General features: G+C 34.5%; 1 protein-coding gene and 1 long non-coding RNA gene across 2 annotated transcripts; one reads left to right on the top strand and one right to left on the bottom strand.

Moving 5' to 3' along the window:
• Positions 1-6070: 6070 nt before the first annotated feature.
• LOC134324198 (uncharacterized) lies at positions 6071-9925 on the bottom strand. Its single transcript, XR_010014156.1, has 3 exons — positions 9836-9925; positions 6586-6726; positions 6071-6333 (listed from the first exon to the last, which is right to left on the bottom strand). It is a non-coding gene; the product is annotated as an uncharacterized LOC134324198 (long non-coding RNA).
• On the top strand, positions 9442-14015 carry sap18 (Sin3A-associated protein). Its single transcript, XM_063005900.1, has 4 exons — positions 9442-9609; positions 9877-9986; positions 13442-13564; positions 13682-14015. Exons 1-4 carry the CDS (start codon positions 9538-9540, stop codon positions 13836-13838), a joined length of 462 nt encoding a protein of 153 aa, XP_062861970.1. The 5' UTR covers positions 9442-9537; the 3' UTR covers positions 13839-14015.
• The last annotated feature ends 497 nt before the right edge of the window (positions 14016-14512 follow it).

The following is a 14512-nucleotide window of genomic DNA, read 5'->3' as shown; positions in this document are numbered from 1 at the left end:
CACTATTCTTATTACACATCACATTATATTATATACTGTAGTTATTACAGCTGTAAATATCACTATTCTTATTACACATCACATTATATTATATACTGTAGTTATTACAGCTGTTAATATCACTATTCTTATTACACATCACATTATATTATATACTGTAGTTATTACAGCTGTTAATATCACTATTCTTATTATACATCACATTATATTATATACTGTAGTTATTACAGCTGTAAATATCACTATTCTTATTACACATCATATTATATTATACTGTTACACATCACTATTCTTATTATACATCACATTATATTATATACTGTAGTTATTACAGCTGTAAATATCACTATTCTTATTACACATCACATTACATTATATACTGTAGTTATTACAGCTGTTAATATCACTATTCGTATTACACATCATATTATATTTACTGTTACACATCACTATTCTTATTACACATCACATTATATTATATACTGTAGTTATTACAGCTGTTAATATCACTATTCTTATTACACATCACATTATATTATATACTGTAGTTACTACAGCTGTTAATATCACTATTCTTATTACACATCATATTATATTATACTGTTACACATCACTATTCTTATTATACATCACATTATATTATATACTGTAATTATTACAGCTGTTAATATCACTATTCTTATTATACATCACATTATATTATATACTGTAGTTATTACAGCTGTAAATATCACTATTCTTATCACACATCATATTATATTATACTGTTACACATCACTATTCTTATTATACATCACATTATATTATATACTGTAGTTATTACAGCTGTAAATATCACTATTCTTATTACACATCACATTATATTATATACTGTACTTATTACAGCTGTAAATATCACTATTCTTATTACACATCACATTATATTATATACTGTAGTTATTACAGCTGTTAATATCACTATTCTTATTATACATCACATTATATTATATACTGTAGTTATTACAGCTGTAAATATCACTATTCTTATTACACATCATATTATATTATACTGTTACACATCACTATTCTTATTATACATCACATTATATTATATACTGTAGTTATTACAGCTGTTAGTTTCACTATTCTTATTACACATCACATTATATTATATACTGTAGTTATTACAGCTGTTAATATCACTATTCTTATTACACATCATATATTATACTGTTACACATCACTATTCTTATTATACATCACATTATATTATATACTGTACTTATTACAGCTGTTAATATCACTATTCTTATTACACATCACATTATATTATATACTGTAGTTATTACAGCTGTTAATATCACTATTCTTATTACACATCACATTATATTATATACTGTAGTTATTACAGCTGTTAATATCACTATTCTTATTACACATCACATTATATTATATACTGTAGTTATTACAGCTGTTAATATCACTATTCTTATTACACCTCACATTATATTATATACTGTAGTTATTACAGCTGTTAATATCACTATTCTTATTACACATCATATTATATTATACTGTTACACATCACTATTCTTATTATACATCACATTATATTATATACTGTAGTTATTACAGCTGTTATTAACATCACTATTCTTATTACACATCACATCACATTATACGATATACATTAAAGATGTACTTTAGTTATTACTACTGTTATTAACATCACTATTCTTATTACACATCACATTACATTATAGATGTACTGTAGTTATTACTGCTGTTATTAACGTCACTATTCTTATTACACATCATATTACATTATACAATATACATTACAGATGTACCATAGTTATTACAGCTGTTATTAATATCACTATTCTTATTACACATCACATTACATTACACAATATACATTAAAGATGTACTTTAGTTATTACTACTGTTATTAACTTCACTATTCTTATTACACATCACATTAATTATACAATATACATTACAGATGTACTGCAGTTATTACAGCTGTTACAGCTGTACTTTAGTTATTACTGCTGTTATTAACATCACTATTCTTTTTACACATCACATTACATTATAGATGTACAGTAGTGATTACAGCTTTTGTTATCATCACTATTCTTATTACACATTACATTACATTATAGGGCACCACCTTATCCAGGAACCTAAAGTGGAAAAGAACACACTCTCCATCACCAAGAGGGCTCAGCAGAGAATGTTCTTCTTGAGACAGCTGAGGAAATTCAACCTGCCACAGAGTCTGCTGATCCAGTTCTACACAGCAATCATCGAATCCATCCTTACATCATCTATCCCCATTTGGTTTGGTTCCTCCACATCACATGAACGAGCCAAACTCCAGCGTATAATCACAGCGGAGAGGATCATTGGATGTAATCTGCCAACGCTTCAGGACATCTACAACAGTAGAGTGCTAAAGCGCGCCGGCAAAATTACAGAAGACCCCTCTCATCTTGGACATCACCTTTTTCAAACTCTTCCATCTGGCAGAAGAATAATACTCAGAACAACAAAAACAAACACATCCAGACATGCTAACAGCTTTTTCCCCAGAGCTGTAACACTTTTTAACCACAGTTGTTCTCTTGGGTAAATGTTGGTAAATACTGGTTAACAGTCCGTGTGCTGTCGGGTCTGTTGAATATGTTATATGTTACTTAATTATCGGTACTATTATGTGTATTGTGTGTACTACTATGTGTACTATTATGTGTATCACCAAAGCAAATTCCTCATATGTGTAACATACCTGGCGAAATAAAGTGATTCTGATTCTGAGATGTACTGTAGTTATTACTGCTGTTATCATCATCAATTCTTATTACACATTACATTACATTATAGATGTTCTGTAGTGATTACTGCTGTTATTAACATCACTATTCTTATTACACATTACATTATAGATGTACTGTAGTTATTACTGCTGTTATTAACATCACTATTCTTATTACACATTACATTACATTATAGATGTACTGTAGTAATTACTGCTATCATCATCACTATTCTTATTACACATTACATTATAGATGCACTGTAGTGATTACTGCTGTTACTTTATTTGCCCTAGTAAGGCTTAATGGCTTCTCCAGATTGTGGGTCCATAGACCACTAGAGAGCACTTAAGGGCCCACTTGTGGTTCATGGCTCAGTGTTTGAAAGGTGGTAAAACACAATAACAGCCATAAAAAGCGAAAGCAAAATTATTTTCTGGCTAGGTACATGTACATTCTAAAAGCACAATATCTGTAAACTCCACACAAACATGTGAAAGGTAATTAAACTAAAGGTAATTAAACATCTACCACTAGGAAATGCATATACTGTGTAAGTTATATGCTTTTGATATGATATGAAAATGATATTACTATTATATAAAAATGAACAAATACAATGAATTCACAAGTTTTACAATTTACAGTTACAATTTTGTTAATACTGCCATTTCAGTTATTCACCCCCTACACATTTAGCTGATCTTAAAACCTACTGCTAGTTTGCATGACCTAAAGATTGGATAACATGAGAACCCTTAGTCTTCTTCAGCTACATTGTGCTATATAAACACCATCCAGAGATGTATTCAAGGTGTGTCACAAAAGCTGAAAGAGAAAATAACTTTACACACCAGTGGGAGTATTGTACAGACATTCCAAACTTGTGGTGCATCAGCAAACCTGCCTGGCTCTTGACCACGAAGAAGGTTCAACTGGAATATGGATGAAGGAATTTCGATAGGCCTGTATATTTTTCAGACATGGTTATAGTGAGTGATTAAACAAAACGGGAACTGTTTCGCCATATGGATAAGCAGTTTGTCTGGTGAAAGAAAGGTGAAGCTTATGACCAGAGGAATACTATCCCCACGGTCAAGAATGGAAGTGGATAGGTGATGAGTGAGAATGCTCTTCTGCTGCAGGAACTGGCCATTTTGACCATGTGGCTGGCATCATGAATTCACAAAAATATCAAAGCAATTTTGTGGAGGAATAGATATTCCTTTTGTGATTAAATTAAACCTTGGTGATAATTGGCCTCTCCAGCATGACAATAATCAGGAGCATGTATCCAAGTCCTGGAATACCCTGTAGTGTCCAGAGAACTAGATGTTTTTCATTTAAACTCAAAGTTATGCCCACTTTTGTTCGTATCATTATATATTCTATCTCTGTTTAATGAAACTGCTTGTAGTATATTTTTATTCAATTCACATCACCATGATACATTTTAAGGGTGGAATATTTTCGATAAACTGTGTGTTCATTATTATGATTTGGGCGAAGATCAGACCACATTTTATTAATAATCCCGAAATCCATGTAATTAAGGGTTCACAATATACTTTTACAATTACTTAGACACTGAATCTTCTTTGTGATCCACAATGCTTTGCATAGATATTTACACTGATATCACAAATTAAGATTAGAAGTTTAACATGAACTAAAAGTAAATTAAAATAAGTACAGTGTGTGTAATTTAAGCATAAAAAGTCTCCAAAACGTGATCCCATCTTCATCTAAGTATAATCAAGGGTTTTTCTTGCATCATAATACAACTCATTGTAGTGGAACTGCAGAAATACACAGGTTGTTTAAGGCACAGGCAACCTGTACTATCTTGTCTACTGTACAGTTGTAACATAGGAGCTACAGTCTATTACTGTAAAAGCACTTTCCACTGGTCCATTCAGCACAGAATATCTCTTTTTAACCATTTGTATTACTTTATCACTAACATTTCCAGGTGACCCCCTGGAGACAAACATGACCGCACCCTGTGGGGCAACACCGACAACGTATTTAAGCTCACTGATAAAAGCCTGAGACCGCATGGTCTTGATGACCTTGATGATATATGTCCACACTGACTGCTTTTTCAAGTGATACTGTGAAGCAGCCTTTAATAACAGCACAGTATGGATGAGTACACCTAACAGCTCTGGGTAACTTCTTCCACAGTTCCAGTCTAGATGGCCAGACTACAGCAGTGGGTACCAGAATGGTAAACATTATGTTGATTATTTGATGAACAGTCTTTGTTACTGTAGCGACATTAATTCCAAATCAATAGGCCAAGTCTTGATTCTTAAGATCAAGCCAGAGTCTCATTAAAGTCAGAAGAAGCTGTTGAAATGGTGAGAGCTTTGCATTGTTGTCTCCTTTCATATGAGGTACAAGCAGGCACAATATTGTCTCAAAAACAAAACAGTTTGCCAATCCTGTATAGAATTTCACTTTTTCTGGATCATTCTTAAAGGAGGCTTAGGTGAGAGATATCTTCTGTAGAGATTTTCTTAGTTTCATATTCTGTCACTTTAGGGCATTTAGAACAGCCTCATAAGTGAGTGACTGTGAAATTAAGTGGATTTTCTGCTTTGCTCTCGTTTTCACTTTCTGTCCCATCATCATCATCCTTTCTTTCATCATCACTGTTTAGACAAGGGGGTGCATTTTCAGGCTCCCTCTGACATTGATTGCATGTAGGGTCTTCACTAAGACGCCCCTGGCCTTGTAGAGAGAGTAACGCATTGGCAGCTTCAACTTGTGCCTCTTGTTTGTCTTTGGGTTCAAAGGCATTCGCTTGTTTTGTTTTTGGGGAGAGTGAAACAGAAGTAAAAACAGAAGGAACATAGTCTGGAGACCTGGGATTCTTTACTTGTTTACCTGTGAGGCAAACAAAAATATATCTTTAAATTAATTTTGAATAGAAAAGTTCTACCTATAAACTACCTATATTTCTGTATAAATTCCTCATATCACAATGTGCCAAAACTTACAACACCTAAAGAAATTTAAGTTTTCATGTCTTTATTAAACATTTTAGTCTGGATAGGTTTGTAGACTAATGGGCTCTTTAAAAAAATAAGTTAGGCAGGTACCCTGCCAAATAAAAAGACACAAAGATTTTTATCACAATATGGTACAGTAAAATATCAGATTAAAGTTGAGTCTAAAACTTAAGGATGCAATACAAACCCCATAACTTACCAGGAAACCAACAAAAAAACAAAATAAAAACAAGAAAATGTTGAGGTATAAAAGGTTTTTATTCATGGAACAACACTCTCTGAGTGGTCTACGATTCCTCCACACCGCTGTTCATGTCTGGTCAGCAGCTACAGAAACATTAGGCAGTTAAAGGTTGTTTTATTAATGCAAGTTTCCTTTGAGCCTTGTGCCTATTGTGCCATTTATTGTGCCATCAAGTTGGCAGGATTTTCATGAATAATTCATATTTTGATGGGTCTTATAAACATATACAAGTCCCAAAGAACTGAATGGTTCTGCTCTCAGGTGTACAGAACTGCAAGAGAAAAAATGTTTTTCTTTTTAAGCTTATTACTGATTTAATATAATACTTATATACAGCTTTAATATAATATAAAATTCATATAAAAATTAATATAATATAAAATTAATATAATATTTAATATAAAACCTTTAATTTCCTTTGGGATTATTAAAGTATCTATTCATCTATCTAACAGCTGCTGACTGTTGGTGTGTTGTACTGTATTAATGTGCTACAGAACTGTGCTCCAGTATGAGTCAATACCTAAAATAAAGTGTGTACTGCAGAGGCTGCTGCCCTCGTTTGGAACCCAGCCCTCAGGATTCACAGCAGGGATCCAGCGCTGTTTCCTGTCCGGATCTCGGGGAAACCTGAATAATGACAGGGGGGGTACCAGGAGTCCTCCTGTTCTTACAGCCCGCCACAACACACGTGTGAACCATGTTAAACACACCGTACAGAGGAATACCTCAGGTCTCCCAGTATACATATTCTGACTCCCAAAATGGCGGTGGTGGTACTGCGATGGGCTTCATTTTAAATGGCCTCCGAATTTCTTTATAGTGGGCTACCCCTACTGTATGAAAGTACGAATTGTTTACCCTAGGTAGTGCACTTTATATAAGGTAAATATCCATTTAGAGTTCAGCCATAAACTGCATTGACGCTGCAGACGGTTCCATGCTACATTCATGCGCTACCTGAATTATAGTACGTACGAGTTTCCGACATTAAAACGTGCACATAAAACACAATTACTCAATAATACAATTCATAGAAAATCTTAAAATTGATGTCACTATAGTTTAAAATTGCATTATTCGACAGTGTGTGATTTTTTGCTTCCAAAATCATTTAAAAGCTTTTAAACTGTATACACTTTTTAACATGAGAAAATATCAGGTGGTCAATCACACCTTGGTAGAGTATAACACTTTACGCATAAACTAATTTTGTATTGCATATAATGTATACAACACATAACGTAAAATAATGTTGCATGATTTACTCAATCTGCCTAACATCCTAGAGAAGGACAAATGACCTTAATGCACTAGCATGGTCAATCATGGTCTTTTATATTATAATGCAATACCGTAAGCATCTTAAAAAGAATACAATAAATTTAGTTTTGTTATTATATATGACTGTATAAAAAACTCTAAATATGAATTTAAGTTAATTAATAGTTTTGTGTATTTTGTTTCTTTTACAAAAAGTCAGGAAAGTGCAATAAAGGGATAAATTATGGCTTGTTATTATATAATTGGTTCTGAACAAAAACCTCAGCCGTAGTTCATTATAGCAATAAAAGTACTGCTGTTCAGGGTCATAACATGTATAGCTAAGTTTGTTGTGAGTGGGTGGAACAGCGACCATATTGCACTTGTAGCAGTAGACTTCTATATTGTTCGTGCTGTTTATTTTGCACAAAGATGTGCTGTATTTAGTTTTTGTCTGTGTCTGTTAACAAGTACAAATATTAAAATTGTACATGAATGTACTCGATTATTGTCCGATTTGCACAAACTCCTAAAAATGATGGCTCATTTACATGCTTAAAGACTTCTTTTTGCATTATGAAATGGGTCTCGAATGTGAAAATACACCTGATCTCTATGTGCAATCAGACAGAGAAATAAAAAAGTGGGTAGTTACAGGGGAATGTTGCAACAAAGTGTAGGGTATTACTAATAAAGTGCATACCAGTCAGGCAGAAATCACAATGACATTCACAGCTATTTATGCTGACATATAAGCCTATACATACAATATGTAGTCCTAATTATTGTCAGAAAAAGAAATAATGCAAACCATACAGAAGTGTATATTTATCTCTGTGATTAAACTTTATCTTGGATCTAACTAATATTTTTTCATTATTCTTTCATTTCTTTAAAAAAAAAATTTTTTTTTATTGCTTTTCAAACATTTAACAACATGTAAACCAGACAACAAATACATTACAGTAAACATACAGAGAGCCAAACCCATACATACAAACACTGCAACTATGTAACAAGAGAAAAAGGAGAAAAAAGACTAAAAATAGTAATTATAAAAAGAGGAGAGAAAAATAAATAAATAAATAAAGTAAATAAATAATTAAATAATAAATAAAAAAGTTATTTAAAAAAAAAAAAAGAGCGGGGGTTAGGAAGTAAGGTTACTCGAGTCCTCCGTAGGAAGCCATGGAAGGGATTTGAAGAATGTTATAAAGGGTGACCAGCACCTATAAAAGTTGTCTGTTGAACCCCTCCAGACTAGACTTTATTTTCTCGAGGTGCAGAAAGAACATAACATCCTTTAGCCAAAGTGAATTAGAGGGGGAGAAATGAGACTTCCAACTAATACGAATTCATCTTCTTGCAAGCAGAAGAGTAAATGCTATACTACCCAATTCTCAGGAACTTCATGGGGTTGTGTCGGTAGGAACGCCAAAGATAGCTAATTGAGGGCATTGAAGTTACAAAACTTTCTCAGCTTAAGGCATATGGTAGAGTGTCGCTGGATCACCATTGCAACAGGGGCAATTGGGTTTTACTTCTGGATAGATTTGGGCTGTTGTACTCAACAAGAAAATTTTGTTATACAAAACCGAGATGGCCCTTCTCAATTTGCAATGTATATTCTTCTTTCATTTCTGATAGAAGTTCCTGAATACTTTTCATTGCACATACAGAAATACGGGCAATTTAATGGAAATAGTAGTGTAAATTATACATATGTAAAGTACGAACGCACCTTACGCACTTTGCGCTTCTTACGCACTTTGCGTTCATTACGCACTTTGCGCACCACACGCAACTTTACGAACTACGCTAAAATGTAAACAGATAAGCATCTATTTTTTTTATTTAAATTAACAAGGACAAACATATTCACAACTACCCGGTATGAGTTAGCCGCTCGGTGGTGATACACCATGATAGTAACGTTTTATCTAAGAAGTAAAGCACCCAGAAACAAGAGATCTGCCAGCTTTAAACATCTGAATTTATCTTCAGTACAAACCCACTGAGAAAATCCTCCGGCGGTAATCTCACTAGATATCGCGAGACTTGGAAACGAATCGTCATCACCCGGGTTTTCTTTGACACGTTCTGATTGGTTGTGTGACGTCACCACGAGGCTCGCCGTGGTGGAGTGTGGTTTAAAATCGCTTGTATAGAAAGCGCGTTTATTTTTCTTACTTCTAATTCTAATCGGATCGAGATGGCGGTGGAATCCAGAGTTACACAGGAGGAGATCAAGAAAGAGCCGGAGAAGCCGGTGGATAGAGAAAAGGTAACGTGGTAAACACGGCGGGTTTGGAATGAGCTTGCTAGCTAGGTGTGCTAAGCGGGGCTGGACTGCAAATAATTAGCTCTTATATTATAGAAAATTTGTAACTGTCGTTGATTTTGTCTTTTGTTGTTTTACACTAAACATTGGAAGTAATATTTTACAGTTAGCATTAGACTGTTAAACAGTTATTCTGTAATTAGCATGTAGCGTTTAGCTTGCCCGCTACCTGGTTAGCATTGCTAACTGTGTTTTGTGGTCGTATTGCAGACATGTCCTCTGCTGCTCCGAGTTTTTACCACTAATAATGGCAGACATCACCGAATGGACGAGTTTGCGCGCGGAAATGTTCCGTCCAGTGAGCTTCAGATTTACACATGGTAAGGCTGGAGGTTTTCTTCTGCACATACAATAAGCTAACATAACAGTGTTCCGTTAAAGCTTGCGATTGTGACGTCACACATAGGCTGGTCGCCGTATGCCCAGGATTACTCAGACTCAGCTTTATTGTCATTCAAAACCATGGACATCAGGGGTCTCAAACTCAATTTATATGGGGGCCGCTGGAGGTAGAGTCTAGGAGCGGCTGGGCCGCATCAAGTATTCCACAAAAAAGGGTTTCAGGTATTCCAAACAAAAGTACAACTGATCCAAACTTCTCAATCTTTATTAATAACAGTTCAGAACATGAACAATTCTTCAGAACATAGGCTTCTTTTACCTACTCTTTGCTGCCAGAAACCTAAAGATCCATTATTCCCAGAATTGTCTTACATCTTGAAGGTTTTCTTTGGGTCATTTAGTAACCGTGACTTGTTTTGAGTTATGAGATCTGCAGTAGGATGTTGTTTGGTATTTGTTGGTGATAAAAAAAGAAGGCTGCTCTATAGAATCCACAATTAATGCCAACTTCAGTGGTTATACAGTTTGAAAATGTTTTATGGGATGTTCTGTACTAAAATAACACATTACATTCCTAAATGCTTTAAATGTTCTATCAACATGTTTTTTCTATTATATTTCAATTAAAAACAACTATTGTGAGATTTATATCCACTTGTCCTGTTTGCATTACACAGGAGAGACCCCCCTGCTGTTAAGAAATTTTTTTTTACTAACACAAGTAACGAAGTAACGTTTACTCTGAGTACGTTTTAAATTAGTTACTTTTTTACTTGAGTAGGTTTTTAGACTAGTAATTTTACTCGTATTTCAGTAAAAATTATTTAAAGTAGTAGTACTTTTACTTGAGTACAATATTTTAGTACTCTTTCCACCTCTGCCCAATACCTGAGTGTTTGGGATAGTATTCAGAATTTCTATATATTTCTTTCTATATATTCTGAGAGGAATTTGAAAATATTATCATTGTTCATAGCTTTTTTTGAGCACTTCGTTTTTCTTATCATTATTAAATTAATCTCTCAGGTGTTTATACATTTCACATTCATAAATAAAGTGATCTAGATTTTATTCTTTTTGTTTACATCCTACACATCCTTCTGCTCTACCAAATATTTCACTGAGCTAACTCTGGTGTCCATGTTACTTCACCTCTCTTAATTCTTAATATCAAGTGCATTGTCTGTTTTATATATTTTAAATTCTTGCTCCTTTTGATTAAGTTGTTCTTGGTAAATGTGTTTTCTTTTGCGATCGCACCTTTCTGTCCTCTGTACCTTGCACTGGCTGACAGGATATATTTTCCTTCCACTTGGTGTCGCTCTGAATCACGTTTCAGCAAAGTGACGTTGCTAATACGTTGCTAAGTGGAAAAAATAATAAAATGCGAAGGGTAAAGAGTTGCGCAAGAATAGGTGCGTGTGAGAACCGCGCGGGCCGCACTAACAATGAACTTTGACGTTAAGTCGGGGGCCGCGAGTTTGAGACCCCTGATGTACATGATTAGAACGAAATGCAGTTACTTAGGTCTCGGTGTGTGTAACATAATAAAATATAAATAACAATAACTATGTTAAGTATAAAATAAAACTTAAGACTTAAAAAACTGAAGAAATAACTAAGATAAATACTAAATATAAATACTGATTACTCTGCTACACAACAAACATTAAAAACCTGTTTAAAATAAATGGTCATTTGCTCAAAAGCTCATTTTTTTTATTTAAGTATTGTATAATTACCCCTAGCTCTCCCTTTAGCAAATAAAAGGATGCTTGCAAACTAACTGTACTTGACCACAGGTCTGTTGTAGAAAAGTGGACGACTTTAAATAGCTCCGCTTCCAGTTCACTTATAATGTTAGTTTAGCAACTAACCTGAGGTATTTTCGCCCCGTAAGACATAACTGGAATCCAGTGTTTTAATTATTGCTTTGAAAGCTTCTTTCTCGACTGCCTATACAGGAACTGTGTTCTTGCATATGTGGATTGTTGCTGTTTTAGTCTATTCAAAACTGCAGACATGGCTAATTTCTTTGGCAGGTTCTTTCAGTGCACATTTGGTCTTCCTCTGTTCATCCTCCATCTGTTTTTGTTAGTTTTTTTCACCATATCGAGGAAGCCTCTCATCTGTTAACACTGTCATGCTAACGCTACCTGGCTAATTCATCGGTACTGGCACTCGAGCATTACCGATACGAATAAAGGATTTCGACAATACTGGCACTCGAGCAGTATTAGTAAGAATAAAGGGTTTTGTCAATACTGGCTCTCGAGCAGTATTAGTAAGAATAAAGGGTTTTGTTAATACTGGCTCTCGAGCAGTATCGATAAGAAAGCACGAATACCACAACGTCGTTTCTTGAAATGCACCTCTTTGTTTTAATGTAACTATTGTAATGTTTAATGCAAAACACTTAAGGACAAGGCTTTAATGAATTTACCAGATATTTTAGTAGAATGCAGTATACCAACAGTAGGCATTCGACAAACACATCTAACCCCACAGGTTTATACATTAAACCAATACAGTACTAGTAGAGTCTCGGTCCCAAAGCTCAACATTAAACCATATACACACACCCAAAAGTGTGGGCATAATGCAAGTTCTTTTGGTTGTGTGTGATGTCTAAGTTCTATTCATTTGTATTACAGCTGGCTGGTTTCTGAATTTGCATGTCCAGCATGCTTATACTTTTAAATTGTTAGTTAATGTAGACTCTGTAAAGCTTAATAGATGTGGCTACATAAAGGAAACAGTCTAAAGGAAGGAAATTTGACTTTTTATTCAGTCTATAAATATAACCAACTTATTTCCATTTTATATGTTGGATTACATGCCCAAAAAGCTACGACATGCTAAGTCTCTTATAACCAACTTGTGCTGCAAACATGGCATGGTCACCTTGTGCCCCGCTAGATTAATAGTCTCAAAAACTGGGTAACAACCAGTTCAGTTTAAACCAAAGCTAGAATGTACTTGCTGATCCATGATATAACTTTAATATATCATAGCAAACACAGTCATGGTAATCTGTACAGCTCATTTATTATGTGCTCTGAAGTAAAACACCCACAGTTAAGTTGTAGATACTGTTTTCTTTTACATTATTTCATTTTCCATGCCTGCTTGTTTAGGGTTGCAGTGTGTCTGGAGTCTACCTGACACATTGGGTACAGGGTTTCAGGATATCACTAAGCATCACACACATCTTTACTATATTTTCTGCAATTTCCTTCGGGATCAATAGTGTTATCTTGTATAACTTTAATCCTTTATAAACTTTCATTAAAAAAATTATTGAAACAAAAAAGAATTTTTTGTAACTCTTCTACAGTGTAGTTGATAATTCACCCATGACTGTTGTTGCTCAACATGTGTGTAGCCACTTCAGTTGCTTGGAAATTCATGTTTTGTTTTGTTTTTGTTACAGGATGGATGCCACCCTAAAAGAGCTTACCAGCCTGGTGAAGGAGGTTTATCCTGAAGCTCGAAAGAAAGGAACACACTTCGCCTTTGCCATTGTGTACCCAGACCCAAAATGGCAAGTCTACAGGTAAGTTATACAGTGTACTCTAGGTGTAATACAAGCCTGGAAATGAGCAACCTCCACATAGAGGGCACAGCTGTCCCTAATCAGGTGTTTTTTTTTATTTTTTTTATTCTGTTGTAGAGTGAAGGAGATTGGTAATACTGTATCAGGTTTTAAGGGGGCAGATGACTCCATGACCTTGCAGTCTCAACGCTTCCAGATTGGAGATTACCTGGACATTGCTATTACACCACCGAACCGTGGTCCCCCAATGCAAGGACGCATGAGACCTTACTGATCCTCTAGGAACATTTCAGCTCATTTTTTTTGTCATAATTTCTTTGCCATTTTTTTACTTAACCACATTCACTGAAACCAGAATTGCTGTTGTTGAGCTGTTAAGATGTTGGTACCATCACTTACCACACTGTACATTCTTTTGGTGAATAAATTGTTTACTTTTTATTTTAGGAAACTTTGGTAATTATTTGTAGTTTCATTTATATAAAAAAAAAATCTGCCTGGTATTACAGAATATTTACACAGGATCAGTATTTCACAGATAATAAGAAAGCTTTAAATTTTCTGGTATTTCATTTTTAAATGCACCCACCTCCCTATTTTCCTCTAGTCATATCCAATGACCTTATTGCTGCTGACCTTTACTCCTAAATGAGGAAGCTGTGCCTAACACGCTCCCCACCCACCATGTGTGCAGTAGCAACTGCTTTTCACCCGCACAAGGCAGGTACCTATCGCACATACCTATCAATCTGTATTGCACATGGAGACTTACACACTGATCTACATCACTGTCTCTGTGTAAGCACCATCTATCAGCCAGCAAGGGAACTGAGAAGTTACTAAGAAAAAAATTACATTGAAAGTATAGTAGTTTCTAATTTCATTAATTAGCATTCTGTGGCTTAAATAACAACTCTGTCAGTATTTGGTTGCAATACAAATATTTGT

This window comes from Trichomycterus rosablanca, chromosome 12, assembly GCF_030014385.1.
Source record: "Trichomycterus rosablanca isolate fTriRos1 chromosome 12, fTriRos1.hap1, whole genome shotgun sequence".
In the NCBI taxonomy this organism is placed as follows: domain Eukaryota; kingdom Metazoa; phylum Chordata; class Actinopteri; order Siluriformes; family Trichomycteridae; genus Trichomycterus; species Trichomycterus rosablanca.
Note: the sequence above shows the minus strand (reverse complement) of the source record. Positions and strands in the feature narration are given on the sequence as shown.